At 39.7% G+C, this 17715-nt stretch overlaps 1 protein-coding gene across 1 annotated transcript in view; it reads left to right on the plus strand.

The window, feature by feature from the left end:
• The window catches only part of LOC123819593 (phospholipid-transporting ATPase FetA-like), a 103020-nt gene that overhangs the window by 28751 nt on the left and 56554 nt on the right, over positions 1–17715 (plus strand). Inside the window, exons 5-8 of the mRNA XM_045840001.1 lie at positions 10277–10335; positions 14882–14995; positions 15818–15916; positions 17598–17659. Coding sequence (XP_045695957.1) covers positions 10277–10335; positions 14882–14995; positions 15818–15916; positions 17598–17659 — 334 coding nt within the window. The remainder of the gene's footprint in view (positions 1–10276; positions 10336–14881; positions 14996–15817; positions 15917–17597; positions 17660–17715) is intronic.

The raw sequence follows: 17715 nt of genomic DNA on the forward strand, positions 1-17715 counted from the left end.
TGTAGTGTTTGGTTTCTAGTTTTTTTAAAAAATAGCCTTACTGAGATATAATTCACATGCCATAAAATTTTTCCCTTTTTGAAAATTACTTTATTGTTGTTCAAGTACAGTTGTCTACATTTATCCCCCACACCAGCCATACCCACCTCCCTCCCCTGCTTCCCACCTGCCTTTGGTTTTGTCCATGTGTCCTGAAAACCCTTCCCCTCTTTCCCCCCAATTATCCCCTCCCACCTCTCCTCTGGTAACTGTCAGATTGTTCTTAATTTCAATGTCTCATTATATTTTGCTTGCTTGTTTGTTTTGTTGATTAGGTTCCACTTAAAGGTGAGATCCTGTGGTATTTGTCTTTCACCACCTGGCTTATTTCACTTAAGGTAATGCTTTCCAGTTCCATCCATGCTGTTGTGAAGGGTAGGAGCTCCTTCTTTCTCTCTGCTGCATAGTATTCCATTGTGTAAATGTACCATAGTTTTTTGATCCACTCATTTACTGATAGGCACTTGGCTATTGTAAATTGTGGTGCCATGAACACTGGGGTGCATAGGTTCTTTTGAATTGGTGTTTCAGGACTCTTCAGGCATAATCCCAGCAGTGGAGTTTCTGGGTCAAAAGGCAGTTCTATTTTTAGTTTTCTGAGGAAATTCCATATTGTTTTCCACAGTGGCTGCAACAGTCTGCATTCCCACCAGCAGTGTACTAGGGTTTTCTTTCCTCCACAGGCTTGCCAGCAGTTGTTGATTGTTGATTTGTTTATGATGACCATTCTGACTGGTGTGATATAGCATCTCATTGTGGTATTAATTTGCATCTCTCTGGTGGCTAGTGATGCTGAGCATCCTTGCATCCTTTCATATGTCTCTGGGCCCTCTGTATGTCCTCCTTGGAGAAGTGCCTGTTCAGGTCCTTTGCTCATTTTTTAATTGGATTTTTTATCTTTCTGTAGTGGAATCATGTGAGTTCTTTAGATATTTTGGAGACCAACCCTTTGTCCAAGGTATCACTTGCAAATATATTTTACCATAAAGTTTGTTCTCTTTTCATTTTGCTGATGTTTTCTTTTGCTGTGCAGAATCTTTTTATTTTGATGAAGTCCCATTTGTTTATTCTCTCCTTTATGTCCCTTGCTCTAGGGGACATATTGGTGAAAATATTGCTGTGTGGAATATCTGAGATTTTCCTGCCTATGTTCTCCTCTAAGACGTTTATGGTGTCACAACTTAACTATAAGTTGCATTTATAAATATAATTTATATTTAAGTTGAGACACCATAACAAATAAATACCATATGATCTCACCTATAAGTGGAACCTAATCAACAAAATAAACAATCAAGCAAAGTATAACCAGAGATATTGAAATAAAAAGGAAACTGATGGTGGCCAGAGGAGAGGGAGTAGGGGGATAATGGGGAAAAAAGGGGAAAGTGTGTCAAGGAACATGTGTAGGGGACAGACACATGGACAAAGCCAAAGGGGGTAAGGATTGAGGATGGGGGTACAGATGGGTGGGGTGGGGGTAGTGTTGGGGGGAAAATGGGGACAACTGTACTCGAATAAGTACTATCTATTTAAATATATATGTATATATATTTTATTTTATACTTTGATTTCATGTTTACACACATGTATACCCATATAAATATTTCACACACATGTTACACACATATAACACATGCATATAATATATATACGTATATGTATGTAACACATATATCACTCACACATACAATCAAAGTATGTCCCCAATATTACATGGGACATACTTATACTAAAAAAAATTATTCATTGTTTACTGAAATTAAAATTTAACTGGGAATCATGTATTTTATCTGGCAATCCTGCCTCTGTTATTGAGGTCAGAAAAAGTCCCTATAAATTAGTTCAATTGTTGCTTTAAATTTTCTAAAGAAACAGCATTCTAGAAACACACTAGATGTGTGATTATTTGAGATGTCTGTTTTATTCTATAAAGTATATGCCTCATGTAATATTTGGAACATGCTTTGATTTTATATTTTTATTTGTTAAATCTGGCAACCCTAAACAAAGGGGATTGAGTTTTGAATCTCTTAGAGTTAAATTGCTTCATTAGCATCACCAGGGTTTACTTTTAGAACCAACTTTGTGTGAAGACATTTTGTTTCTAACTGATAACCTGTAATGTAACTTTCCCAACCTCTCAGCTCCTATCCCAAGGAAGGTTTTATGACTGAGAAGCACTGAAAATGATGTCTAGCTGTTTAATCAAATATGTCTGATTTTACCTTTACCATGTCAATAAGAAATCATTGTTTCTACATTCCAAATGAGGTCAGGATGGCAAAGTACCACTTCCAACTTCCATCTGCTTGAAGTAGTCTGAATTATGCTCCTGTCAGCTTCTCCCTTGGAGAGGAAAGGGGAGAGACTGAAACCAAAGGTCTCCGAGAGGAACAGGGCGTGGGCCCTTGGTGTTGAGCACTTCCTGAACTGTGCCAGCCAAACCAAACTTCTGTGGTACCCTGTTAATAAATTAGGGTTTGGTGGTGGTCGTGGTAGTGTGTGTGTTTAATTTTATTTCATTTTCTTTAGTATCTTGTTCTTTGAGTAATTCTGCTCTTGTTTCTGCTGACCTCAGGCAGGAGAATTAGTGAAGCTTTAGTGGATGGTCAGAGGCAGAGCTATAGTGCATCAAGAACTGGACTTTTCATTGACATTCCAGACTTTAGTGAGCTTCCCCTCCAGGCCCTTTTTGATGCTGCACTCTACCCACCCTCTTCAGCTATGCTGAATATCCTCCTGTGTGCGCAGGTTAGCATGGAAAGAGCAACAAAGAATTCGTCTTCCCGGGGTTTCTCTTTCAGCCCAGCTCTACTGTGACTATGTAGGCACTCCCGCAAGGAGGTGATTATTCTCCATTGGAGGTATTATACAGATATGTTACCACAACTTAACAGAGCATGTTTCTAAGCATCTATTCAGGTATGTGTTTGTTCATTCAACAAATCTTTATTAAATCCACAGGCTAATACTGAGCTAGCAATGGGGTACAGATATTTAAAGAAAAGAAAAAGAAGGCATGGTCCCTACCTTTAAGGAGCTCTTTGTTTAGTGTGGGCAGATGATGTTAGTAAGTGTGATAAGTAAGCCGAGTGCAAACCATGAGACATAGCAGCGAGTGGCCTGACTGAACCAGAAACATGTAATGAAGTGGTGCTGAGAAAACAAATTAGTTACCGCCCCTTCTGTAGGATCACACACCCGGCCTTTCCTGTGATGATCCTGGGCTATGACATTTAGCTTTTCTTACCACTCTTTAGGTGGAAATACCATCTTGCATCTATCCTATAGAGATGCAATTTTAGAGATGCAATCTGGAGAAATAAAATGTAAATTTTTGTATGTACCCAAGACTGGAAGCCATATGGTTAGCTAAATCTACTGATAGCTATAATGTTTTAGTATGCTATTTGACTACCATAGGAAAATTGTGATCGCTTGGGATCTAAAAAATTCCAGTATTAGCAATGTACATTGACTCTAGTTAATATGACCAAAAATTCCAGAAATTGGCCAGTTACCCTTCTCCTGGCAGCTATCCTCACTTAATTTTAGAGATAGAGAAATTTCAGTCACATGCATTAGGTGACTTTGGCAAAATCTCCTGGACCTATTGCTCTAGAATGTCTGTCAACAAGGGTCATTGCTGAGTTTCTGTCACCAGCATCTAGGTTTAATTGAGTTGGGAGTCTGGTAGCATAAGAAAAGGGGGCCTTGGCTAATCAGCTAATGACTTGCAGTCCTGAAGATCATCTCACTGCTCTTGTTTCTTTATCTGGAAAATCCCATTTGTGTTGGTTTTCTCACTTTGAACAAGGAGATATTTGCTCAGAACCTCCTAAGGCTGACTTCTACCTGACCAGCTGGCCTCCCTTCTTTTTCTCTCTCCCTCCTTCTTTTCCTGGTTACTTATCTTTTGGTGCACCATTTTCTCTAGTTTCCTCTTACAGAGCTTTTTAGTCTTTATTTTCCTTTTTAGTTTCTGCAATTTTCTTGTCTAGTCTAGGCTAATCTCCAATCTTCTGTAGCTTTAACTCCCAAAACCTGAGGTTGAATTACATCAAGATTGCATAAGAGCTAAGTTTTTCACCCTGGCATTTGAATCAAAGCTCTAAGGACATCCTTAGACAGAGGCTTCTCCTATTTGGACATTCCTACTACCATCCCACCAAGTGATTGAGTACCATTCCCCTTACTGGACAACGGCTTTGTACCCTTCTTCTCTACTGGCTGGATCAGCTGAAAATTCAAAATCTATTTTGGGCATAGACAACTGTACCAATAATGTTTATGGAATTTCCTTGACATAGCATAAGGAAAAGGACAAAAATATATCACTTAATGAACGCTTTTGATGTGTCAGGAATTATATAGGCACTTTACAATTACCATCTTATTTAACCCTCACATTAGCATACGACGTAGATTTTACTACCCCATTTTACACATGAGGAAATTAAAACCCAGAATGGAAAGTAACTTGCCCTAAGTCACATGACACTTTAGTCACAGAGCCCAGTCTATAGCAGCTGAGGCTTTCTGAGCATTTCTAATATACCAGGAACTGTTCTAAAATGCTTTGCATGCCTTAATTTATTAATCCTCATAGTAACCTTATAGATAGGTATTATTATCATTTCCACTTTACAGATGAAGAAAAGAGACTCAGAGAGATTAAGTAACTTCCTCAAGGCTATACAACTGGTAAGTGGAGGGCCGAGATTAGAACCTTGGCAGCCTGACTAGATTGCCCAGTTTCTTAACCACTATGGGAGCTGACCATAGTTTTAAACTCTAAGCTCTCTTCACATTTTATAATACCAAGTTCCTTGCTTCACCAACATGTCTGGTCCTTTCAGCTCAATGATTTTATCCCCCTAGTCCAGCTCCCAGCACAGATCTTTGTGAAGCCAGACCTTTGCTGAATAAGCTCAATTCCCAGTAAAGATGCATTTTCAGTGTCACCAGAGACTAGAGCTAGGTGTTTGTCCTCTTGAATTCCATATCCAGGACCTCTTCAACTAGACCATCTTCTAGACTGTCTTTGTCTAAGCTAATTTCTGATCTTCTCTAATTCACATTATAATAACTGTTTCATAATTCACATGTTGTTGCTCTGTTACAGCCAAACGAGAATAAGCTTTGAATAACAAGTAACAGAAAAACAGTCATCCCAGTCTTTTCTCAACAGTATTCACAAGCCCTAGGAAATCTTGAATTAATCTTATATTATCCAGTCTGAAAACATTCTTCCTGCCTTTATTACCTCAAACCTGACTGACTACTTTTTTTTATTTAAGCTTGTCTTCTTTCTCTCAGACGTTCAGGTTCTTCTAGTAGATTGTACAAACTGAACTTCTAGCCATTGTTTTCATCATTCCTCCTTTTCCTTTTTTAGAGGTATCTTATGAAATCTGACTTTCTAACCCTCAATTTCTCTTCCCCTCTGCTGGAAATCCTACTTTCCTTTTGCCTTTGTCTCCTTTCTTAGCAGCTTTGGTATCAAGGAGCCAAAATTAGGTGAAGGTAACCCTACCCCTGCTCTGGAGTCTCCATTTATTTCCACCAAGTCAAGCTCTAAACTCTGGGATCTACCTACTTTACTTTGCTCTTAAAGAGAGGTAGGGATTCAGTTGCTGTGCAGAGCCTGGACTCCGTGTATCCCTTGGGATTATTGGGCTTAGAGAGAATAGCCTGCTGCAGCCAGATGAGTTGCTGGGAAAACCTGTTCGATCTTTATTAAGGTAAAATATAAGCAGTAATATCTAAGATTAAATCTAATAATGACGTGAAATTCGCCCTGGCTGGTGTGGCTCAGTGGATTGAGCACTGGCCTGTGAACCAAAGTGTTGCTGGTTTGATTCCCAGTCAGGGCACATGCCTGGGTTGTGGTCTAGGTCCCCAGTAGTAGACACACAGAAGGCAACCACACATTGATGTTTCTTTCCCTCTCTTTCTCCCTCTCTTCTCCTCTCTCTAAAAATAAATAAATAAAATCTTTTCAAAAAAGAAATGTGAAATTTGATTTAAAATATTATAACTTTATAGAGAGGCATAAAGTAATATTTTTGAATAAATGGAAAGGTCTGTAGGGTATGGTTGGAGGGGCAAATAGCTTGGTAGAGACTGATTTTGTTTACCAATGCCTGAGCAAATTGAATATGAACATAGTAGAAAATTAGCCTGCTCAGGGATTGGGTAACCTCAATACCAGTATAAACACCAATACTGCCCTAATGAGGCAGCTATCTGGGCCACTGAGAAAGTCCCTGCACAAGGGCATTGACCATGCAGCAGCTCTGAATCCTAGTTGCAGCTAAATTATCTGAGCCATACATGTTCCACTGCTTTGGGTAACCTAAGCTACAATGGTTAGCAGAAGCTCTTGTATCACAGTATTGTAAGCCACCTGCTAGTCAAACAGGCAACACAGAAATCCTATCAGTCCTGTCTCAATTTCCCCCATCTTTTTTTGTTGTTGTTTGTTTTTAACTTTTTTATTGAACTTATTGGGATGACATTAGTTAATAAAATTATATAGGTTTCAGGTGTACAGTTCTATACTACATCATCTGTATATTGTATTGTGTGTTCACCACCACAAGTCAAGTCTCCTTTCATCACCCTTTATCCCCCTCTTACTCTTTTCTACCTCCCCCTACCCCCATTTCCCTCTGGTAATCACCATACCGTTGTCTGTGTCTATGAGTTTTCTTTCTCTTTTCTTTTTTTGTAATCTCTTCACCTTTTCCACCCAGTCCTACCATTTGCCCCATCTTTATTCAGGTTATCCTAGTAATCACAAGAAGGAACAACAAAAACGAAATGCACTAGTGCAATAAAACAACCTACAAGCTTCATAGCCGGGTGGTAACTCTAATTCAGGGAAGACCCATTTACATATTGCTAATAAGGTGGTTACAGACACGATCATCATACACACAGGAGTGGCTTCATAGGGGAATACCAATAAGGCTCTCTCTGTCTCCCTCAGAGATACAGTATCGCTGGGGGAAAGTTGATGCAGAAATATCAACTCTATCCAAATTAATCTGTGTAACCCAAATCTGTATACTCTCAAATCCTCAGATAAAAGTAGCTAAACATCTCAGTTCCACCTGTCCCACAATATGTACAAATCCCCAAATTTCCTCATAGTTCTCTGTTTTTGTACTACCCAATGTGCAGACCTCAGCCCTTTAGATATCTTCCATAAGAAATGTACACATGTTCTGACTTCACGATGATCTGTAATTTTGCTGACAACTAGAGGAAGGATCGAAAAAATTACATGAGGAACAATAAAGCTCCCTGTCTTAACACTGACTCTCCTTAGCTATCTTTCAAAAGTCTGTGATTTTAGCCTCCTGATAAATGCATTGTAGTTTCCCACACCTGACTGTTTTACCCATGGGAGGTGGCTCTGCCTCCTCTAATAACCCACTTTTACTCCATCTCCAGGACTCGAGTGATTAAATTCTATTTCTCCTCCTCTCTAATCAAAACTTTAGTCTCAAGAGAACTGAACAAAGTGATTCTGAAGTTTATCTTCTGAAATTTATGTAGAAGAGAGAATAGGTAAGAATAGCCAAGGAGATTTGCTATTCAATATTAAAGGTTACATAACTTAAAAGATGACTAGAACAATGGAAAATAATACAAAACCCAGAATCACATTCAATGGTGGAATTTAGTACATTATAAAAAATGACAGTTAAAACCAGACTGAGGGAAAATATTTGCAAATCACATATGCAATAAGTGACTTCTATCTTGAATATACAAAACAAACTCTTCTAACTTAATTATTTTAAAAATTAACCCAGTTTTAAAATGGGCAAAGAATCTGAATAGACATTTCTCCAAGGAAAATATATAAATGTTTAATAAGCACATGAAAAGATACTCAATATCATCATTAATCACTAGGGAAATGCAAATCAAAACCACAATGAGATGCTACTTCACATCAAGATGATTAAAATAAAAAAAAACACTGTAATAGCATAATGACTAAAATATATTAAACACACACACACACACACACACACACACACACACACACACAGCCTTGGCCATGGGGCTTAGTTGGCTGGAGCATCATCCCATACGCCAAAAGGTTGCAGGTTCAGTTCCTGGTCTGGGCACATACCTAGGTTGTGGGTTCGATCCCCAGTTGCACCTCATGCAGGCAGTAACCAATCTCTCTCTCTCTCTCTCCCCCACCCCTTTAGTGAGGATTAAAAAAGGCCACAGGCACTAACAACTATTGATGAGGCTGTGGAGAAATTAGAACACTCATACATTGTGGGGGAATATAAAATAGTTCAACTGCTGTGAAAAATCATTTGGCAGTTTCTCATAAGCATAGAATTGTCATATGATCCAGCAATTCTCCTAGATATATACCCAAGAGAAATGAAAACATGTTCACACAAAACTTGTACATGAATGTTCATAACAGCCTTATTTATGATAGCCAAAAGATGGAACCAACCCAAATGTTCATCAGTGGATCAATGGATAAACAAATGTGGTATATTCACACAGTGGAATATTGTTCAGTCATAAAGAGGAATAAAATACTGATACATGCGGTAACATGGATGGACCTTGAAAACATTATGCTCTATGAAACAAGCCAGTTACAATGGACCACCTATTATTCTATTTGTATGAAATGTCCAGAGTAGGCAAATCCATAGAGGTAGAATATAGATTAGTGTTTGCCAGGGATAGGGGAAAGGGGTGAATTGAGTATAGGTTGTCTTTTGGGGATAATAAAAATGTTCTAAATTAGTGGTGATAGTTGAATAACCTTGTGAATTTACTAATTACTGAATTGTACACTTTAAGAAGGTAAATTTGATATTATGTAATTATATCTAAAAAAATTTGAACAGTTACAAGGTTGGGTTTCTAGGACCTGGAGCCAGAAACTTCCCTTAGAGGGCTAAGGCAAGTGAGTTCAGGATCAAGTGGGAGTCAGTAGCCTAGAGTAAGAATCTCTGAGGATCAATGAAGGAAATTTCTTTCTAGTCTTGGGAGCCATGAGCCAAGGAAGACGTTAGAGGGCTGGAAGAGCTTCAAAATAGACATTCAATGTAACTCGCAGGCAGAGGGGTTGCTAGAACCCAGTCTCTGAGGAGACAAATTCTTTGGAAACACAGTCTAGGAATTTCTAGAATGATTAAGGGCTTAATAGTAGTGTCAACCCTCAGACAAAATTCTAGGTTGCTTGCTGTATGTACTATCCAGGCTCAAGAGAATTAGAAATTACACACACCATGTCATCCAAATAATTCAAGCATCTTCTCCAGGAACGATTTCACATCTGACTTTTCCTTATTACCTCCATCCCCTCTTCTGTGCATTCCTAACATCCTGTTCTTGCCTGTATCACAGCCCTTACATTAGACTGAAAATTTTTTTATGGTTGTCTTCCCCACTGGGATTAAAAGTCCCAAGAGAGTCAGGGATAGTGTAGCCCTAACACCTAGCACAGGGCCTGACACCTGTCAAGAACTCGGTAAATGTTCGTCCGTTGAGCCAATGAAGAACTGAAGAGACTATGGAAGTATTTCATTCAGGGAAATAGATATATGTTATCTATTGGTAGCATATGTTTTTAAGACTTTTCATAACACGGTAGTGGGCTCACTGTTCCTAATACCTATGTGTTTTGATGGGATGGTTTTGTCATGTGTTACAGTTATCAGGCTTACTGCTATTGAACTACAGGCCCCTTGAAGTCAGGTACTCTGTCTTCCTCATCTCTTTATCCCCCTGCCCCCCACGGCATCCAGCACACTGGCTTCTGTGCAGTGGGTGCTCAGTAATGACTGACTGATTGATTTCAGTTTAGTCAAACAAATTAAGATAGTGCAATTGGCCTACGAGGGAGGGCTGGATTTCTGTGTTTGGCAGTCATGTTGGTGCAGGCCATCTTGTTGTCTGCAGAGACATGACTAGGATAGTCATCATTTACTGAAAACATTAATGATGGAGAACTCAGAAATTACGTGTCCTGTTGCCTACGGAAAGCTTAAACACTTGAGGATTTCAATTTATATTCTATTTCTTGATTCTTTGAATAAAGAGACAAAATCCCATTTGTAGACAGATACCCTCAGGGAGAAAGTGTGAGGAACCAGTGAAGCCTTCACTAGCAGCCTGCATTCCAAGCTAATCTGCAGAGGGGCATCCTTCTCATAACTTCTCTCCTCTCCCTTAGAACAAGAGAGATATCTGCAAGCCAACAACAAAGAATTCAACACTATGTTTGGATATCCAGTGAGTATCAGGTCTCTGGCTATTTCAAAAGGAGGTTGAAATTCTCCTATAATATTCTCCTTTGCTTGGTGGGGCAGGAACTTCATGGTAGATGTAGATCCTGTAACTTAGGTTCTGCTTGATTTCACATGGCTGCACAATGAGGGCTGGTGCAGGGAGGGGCAGAACCAAAATCAGTCCAGTGATCAAGGGTCAGGGAATAATATATCTCAGATTTGGGGTTTTATGTATAACTCCCAGATAAGAAATACTGTAGCTTTTTCTTGCACAAATAAAAGCATAGTTCTACAATTTTCTTTTTTCATTTAGACATCTATGACAAGCATGTAGATCTACCTGATTTCTTTAATAGCAGCATAGTTTTCTATTATATTGATATCCTTAATTTATTTAACCAGTTTCCTGTTGATGAACATTTAAAATATCTTCATCCATACCCCCTCCAAAAAAAAATGTCTCCAGTGTTTTACTGTGGTAAATCATCCTTACTAAACCATTATGCATGGGGGTTGGGTTTTTTTGCACATTTAGTGTGAATATATCTTATGAGAGTTTTCTAGAAGTGAATTGGCTAGGTGAAAAGGAAGACACATTTAAAAATTTGATACATAGTGCAGATTGTCCTCTAAGAAGCCCACATCCATTTACATTTCTAAGTATAGTAGAGATTGCCCACTTTCTCCATACACCTGCCAAACGGGGTATTACCAATCTTTTTTATCTTTGCCAGGATGTAAGTGAAAAATGACATTTTGTTTTCTATCTTGCCTTAATTTTGAGTGAGACCACTAATTTTTCATGTTAATTAGCCTTTTGTATTTCTTTTTCTGGAAACTGCCTATTAATGATCTTTGCTAATTTTCTATTGAATTGTTCATTTTTCATTTATTTATTTATGAATAAATAAGTCATAAAAAGATATGTATTGAAAAGTCATGCCTCGACACCTCATGCTTGCCCACATCTGCTCCCTGTAGGGAATCCCTTTAGTAGTTTCTTGTGTCATTAGAAGTGCTTATTTGTGCAAATAAAGCAAATACAAATATATATTCCGATTTTCCCACTTTATTACAATATTGTGAACCTTAACAATATGTCCTAGAAATATTTTCATAATCAGAATTTCATAATAGCTTTTTCCTTTCTTTTGTTTTTCAGCTGCATAGTATTTCTTATGCAGATCTAGCATAGTTTATGTAACCAGTTCCTTATAAATCCATATCTAGGTTGTTCCCAATCTTTCATAATTACAAGCAAGGCTTTCACAGATATGTTATTTTATGCACATGCAGCTTTGTATCTGTATACTCATATACAGCAGGTCCTCAAATACATTATTTCATTAAGACATTGATGAGATGCCATAGGAACTTAACTCTCGTTTATGTCAATTAGTCTATGGTGAGACTGGTTTCATTATATGTCTCTCATCTGAAGTTGCAGAACCTATCAACAATGTTAAGTGAGGGTTTACTGTCATATAGCTATAAATATATGTAGCCATACATATTTACAGTCTCTGTAGGATATTAGTTTATGATTTCTGAGTTAGAGAGGTTCTGGAAGATAACAGTGTTTGGGGTATAGCCATGGGAACAGGTTTTCCCTCTCCCCATCTCCTAGACCTGCATAAACAGCATTGGGATGGGGCAGTAAAACTAGCTTTCAGCCTCAGACAGACCAGAGTTTGAACACAGCTCTACTCCTTACTAACCTTGCATCCTTAGGTATGTTAACTTCTCTGATTTTCAGCTCCTTGTCTGTAAAAAGGTCATGATGATGCTCACCACCTTACGTGGTGGTTGTAGGAGTTAAATATACTTGTGAAAAATGTTAGTTCACTTTCTCCTAGAAACTGTTACCCCTTGAAAAAGGGGAACAAGTTTCATTCAATCTGTATCCACAGTTCCTATCACAATGCTTGGCACATAAACGGCGTTCAGCAGCTATAGGCTGAACAGCTAATGAATAAATTAAACAGATCTGACTGATCATGATATATGTAACAACGATTTCATTTCCCTGGCCCTACCCATTGTTCATTTTCCTCCTATTTCTCTAATTTCTTCCATTCCCACTCCTTTTCCTCTTCCCAACCCCTAAATACTGATTCCCATAATGCCCATGGTCTTCTTTCTGTTCTCCTTTATTTCTTCAGTTAGTCATCAGTCAAGTATACTGCCCAAATAAATGAATAGCCCAAACCAAAATCCATCACCTCTATCCGTGCTTAAATGTTATCACATGTGCCAAAGTAACTAAACAGTGAGGAAGTTCATAGTTAAGCAGATGTTCTACATTTTTTAAAATTAATTGTTCAGTTAGTATTATCCTACCTTTTTCCCCATTGCTCACCCCTGCCCCATACCTCCACTCCCACAGTCAGTCTCCCCTCATTGTCTGTGCCCATGAGTCCTCTATTCATGTTCCTGTGCTTGCCCCTTCCCCTTCTTTCCCCTAGTATCCCCTTCCCCCCACCACTCCGGTCCATGTCAGTTTGTTCGTTATTTCCAAGTCTCTGTTTCTATTTTGCTCATTTGTTTTGTTGATTAGGTTCCACTTATAGGTGAGATCATATGGTGTTTGTCTTTCACTGCCTGGCTTATTTCACTTAGCATGATGCTCTCCAGTCCTATCCTTGAGACACTGTTTCTGGTTTCACATGTAAGAGTAGAATAAAACACTCTAATTGCCAAATTAGTGAAGAAGTACTGATACTTCTATCTTGAGACAGAGTCAGCATGACTTTTGTCTTTGTTTGCTAAGCAAACGTTACCAAAGTGAATAGAAACATGAAATACTACATTATTAGCTATAAAAATGAAGTGGAAAATCAATAGTGATGGCCAGCTGCTTCAGTAAGGCAAAAGATCAAAACTTTTGTGGGTCCAAGTGTCTGAGCTGTCTGGAATTAAACACCAAGAAATCAGAGTGTCTTATGATCAAAGAAACTGTTTCTATATTAGAAGAACATACTTTAGAATAATGTACTCTCGGGGCTAGAAGGGCCCTTGTAGATCATTTGGTTAGAACTTCATTCAAGGCAAACCTATGAGCTTCTCTAGGATAGATCTTGTTTAATTCTTTTTCAGCCTCTACTAGTATAGCCCAACATAGGGCTGTGAACAGTTGAGCAAGCCTTGAGAAATGTATAGTGTTCAGTTGATTGTTAATTGGAAAAATTATGGATAAATACCACGTAAATCTTAGTTTTGGCTTGGATCTCTAAATTACTCAGCAGTAAGCTATTTGACCATTTGCTCTTCCTTTGGGAAACAGACATTGGGCAAGTCTTGGCTGGGTAGCCTATCTAGCCTTCCTGGGCAAGTTTTAGCCTTAGGACTGGATGGTTTTGGTTCTCCAGGAAGACTCTGATGCCTTCTCAAGGCAGGGCCCAGGAAGATTCTTTATTTACAGTGTCTGTACTCCAGGCCTGTACATAGGTTTATCCTTCTGCTTAGGCCTTGCAGATGGAGGAGGTGGGAGAGAAGCCCTGTTCTTAGAGAACTGTTTGGCCTCATTCTTCTCCTTTTCTTGAGCTCTTAGCTTCAAGCTCTGACATTGTAGGTCGAATGATTGAAGACCCAAAGATAGAAAGTAAGGTGGTCCTGTCAACATCTTGAGATCAGCACTGAACAGGTGCCAAGTTCCCATTTTCACTTAGCAAAATAATAGCTTAGATATAGGGCTGACTTCTCAGACTCCCTCAGGACAGTTGAGGGGTGGGTGATTTTCCAGTGCTGACAGCAGCCAGTTTAGGAACCCTTCAATGGGCTAAGGTTGAAAAACAGTAATTTGCTTTTAGCATCTGACATTCTTCATCAGTGAAACCAGCTGGTAAAAGCACACTGAAATGAGTTTGCCAGACCAAGAAAAGCTTCATTACACTCTGGAGTGGAGCTAACACAAATGGAAGACTTGCCTTTTTAGGACTGAAGAGGACCTTAGGCACCAGAGGGTAAGATGAAACTGAAGGATTTATGATTCTAAGAAAGATAAGTATTTGGATGTCTACACAAGTGGAATGAGTATCAGGAGACAGCGTGATCCCAACTCTGCAACTAACTGTGTGGTCTTGGGCAAATAACTTCAATATAACTCAATTTACTCATCCTCAAAAAGGTGGTCATATGGTACTCTGTCATAGAGTTGTTTTGAGGGTTAAATAAGTTGCTACATATAAAGTGATTAGAATGATACCTTGCATGTAACACATAGTAAGTGTGAGTTTTTATTGTTGTTGATTTTATTATCATTATCAATAGTATCAATAAACAAAGAATTCTATCCAGGACAGGAATACATTCTGCCTCCAGAAAAGCCCCATATTGATCTACCTTGACATCTTTGCATCCTCTAGACCTCTGTAGGCCTCAAAGAAAATGTGTGTGTGTCAGGGGGCAGGGGGACAGATACTTCTTCCCTCCTATTGGTGAGGGAACTGTTGCTTTTTACCATTTCATAGTGAGGACTTTGCCCTTCTTGTTAAGACTGGGAGGAGGGAGTCTTTTATTCCTCTAATTGTGCTTGTTTCCTTTACTCACAGAACAATACCATCAAGACCTCAAAATATAATGTCTTTAACTTCTTGCCCTTGAACCTATTTGAGCAGTTCCAGAGACTCGCCAATGCGTATTTTCTCATTTTGCTAATCCTACAGGTATTGTCTTTTGGGGCCTTTTCCACAGAACATGTTATCAGCCTCTCTGGGCACAGGTTGTGTAATCAGTCCTTCTCCTCCCTAAACTGAGAAATGCCTTCCCTCAGTAGAAAACAGGCAAATGGATGGCCCGGGTCTCAGGCCAGTCCTCTAGAGTAGCTGTGGTCAGGGGTAGCCAGGGTGAAACCAGCCTCTACAAGAGGAAGGAGGCAAGGTCTCTGGACCCCAAGGAAAGGGAGCCCTCTCCTTATGGCTGCATGGCCACAGTTCAGCCTGACCATAGAAGACTACAGAGTCTTCGCCCCAACCACACTTACAACCCCATTCCTCCCTCTTGTCCCAGCCTACCTAGCGAAGTGAAAATGCAGGAGTGCTGAGGAAGGAGAGTGGTCTAGAACATAACAGTACCAGCACAGAGCGAGGAAGCAGGGCAGGGTAGGCCCAGATTAGGAGAGAGGGACAAATCATCCCCCTTCCCTTGTACTGAAGGCATGTGGAGAGGGTATGTGATTTTCCCATGTCCACTCTTACCCGCTATCCCCAGCCCCTCCACTATCACGGGAAAGGTGGCCCTCTGCCATCAAGAAAAATGTAGTAGAGTTCAGGACAGACAGGTAGCAATTTATAGGCTCCTTTCCTTCTTTCTTGGGAGATGTTTGCTTATAATTTGGAGGATTATATGAAGGCTACAAACAGTGGAAAGCAACTAGGATAGTTTAATTTATTATGGATCTATGGAGGTGAAAATGGTGTTGGGGTAGGGGAAAATATATTGTCTTTTAAGCTTTCTGACCTAAGCTTTTCTCTCCCTCCACCTCACAGCTGATTCCCCAGATCTCTTCCTTGGCATGGTACACAACTGTGATACCTCTGATAGTGGTGCTGTCCATAACAGCAGTGAAGGATGCCATGGACGACCTGGTAAACTGCCTTTTTGGGCCTTTACTTCTTCACTGTATCTAGTCAGGCCGGGGGGCAAGAAGGACTTCCCAGAACTATCTAGTGCTAGGAAAAAGCACTAATTGGAAAGAAATGTTTCCTTTTTTTGTTTCTTTATCTGCCCCAGATGAATATATACTTTCTGTAGGCCCAAGATTGGTGGTCTATGCATGGCCAAGAAGGAGCAATGTAAGACCATTCTCTGTCTTCCTACTACCACCACTCTTAACCCCTTTTCTAGGCTTTCTTCCATCTCTGTTTTTTTTTTTAATTTTATTTAGAGAGAGGGGGAGGGAGAAAGAAAGGGAGAGAAACATCATCAATTGGTTGCCTTTCACACACCCCCAGCTGGGGACCTGGCCCACAACTGAGGCATGTGCCCTGACTGGAAATCGAACTGGCAACCTTTTGGTCTACAGGACAATGCCCAACCCACTAAGCCACACCAGTAAGGGCCTGTCTCTTTTTTAATAACCCACCTCTTCCTTCACTCCCCTCTTAGCTTTGTCTGGTTTGCTCTCATCCTTCTTTCTCCATTCCCTCCTTTCTCATTTTTATATCCATCTTCCTCTCATCCCTCTGTTTCCTCCTCCCTCTTTTTCCTATTCTTATCTCCCTTTTGCACATTTTGTTTCTCCTTTCCAACTCTCCCTATTTGCCTTTCAAATTTTCAATTCTATTAGGTATGCACAAGTAGGAACCCCCTAATTTTAAAAAAGTCTTATGACATGTTTAAGCAAGGGCTGATTCTTTTCCTGGCCTTGGAGGGAGAAACTGGCTCCCAGTGAGTGCTATATGGCTTCCTCTTTACTCCTCAGAGCAGGCCCTGCATAGAAGAGTAAGGGTGAGGACCCAGTACCATGCCTAGTAGTGGCATTTGGGGAGCCAGTCTTGATGACCTGCTTGCATCTTCCAGAAGAGAGTCCTGATTTTGCCAGGAAAGATTTCTAGACCAAAGTTTGAGAGGATGTTTCTTCAGCTATTTAACTTTGTTAACTTTTTAAATCCAGAATTAGCACAATGGTTTAAATTTTAGTCATAACTAAATTGTGACTGAAGTCACAATGCAAAGACGTAACTTTACTTCTCTATGACTAAACTCAGTATAGCTCATAATAACCACTCCACTATTGCCACCCTTTTTAAAGAGCCCAAAACTTAACTTGCCAATTCAGAATAACCCAGTTACTTCTGGTTCAGAACTCAGTCTCTTTAGCATAGCTATTCTAACAAATTAAGGATTCTGTCTGCTTCCTTTCCAGTCCTGCCCTTCTCCCAGGGGTGGGAGGGAAGCATGCTCGAGGATACTTAGCTTTCCTGGCAGCTACCGATGAGCATGAGACTCATGCTCATCTCATCTCTGCCATCTCATCTCTGTGGCCTTTGATATAAGTTGTTTGTTCTCATCCCCCAGGCTTTGGCTTTTGATCTTTAAAGCTGAGATTTTCTCTCTTTCTTCTCCCTTGGTTCTTTTTCAGACCTCCCTTTTCAACTTTTCAGAGATAATCAGTCTCTTGGCCTGATTTTAATGGTAGGAGGACTTTGGGGGTTAGGGGAAAATTATAAAGAGGGTGAATTACATTGGGTAATATTTCCAAATATTAATTTTCTACATGCAGTTAGCTCGATTCTATTTCCTGAACATTTTCTTGTATAATTTTAGAAAAAGCACAGAAATGACGATCAGGTCAACAACCGTTCTGTTCTGGTCCTGATGAATGGCAGGTAAGTCCTTCCAGGGAAGCCAGTTTAGGTAGGACCTGCTCAGGGTGAGGGTTGGC

This window comes from Phyllostomus hastatus, unplaced genomic scaffold, assembly GCF_019186645.2.
Source record: "Phyllostomus hastatus isolate PE091 unplaced genomic scaffold, TTU_PhHast_1.1 phas_contig_34, whole genome shotgun sequence".
In the NCBI taxonomy this organism is placed as follows: domain Eukaryota; kingdom Metazoa; phylum Chordata; class Mammalia; order Chiroptera; family Phyllostomidae; genus Phyllostomus; species Phyllostomus hastatus.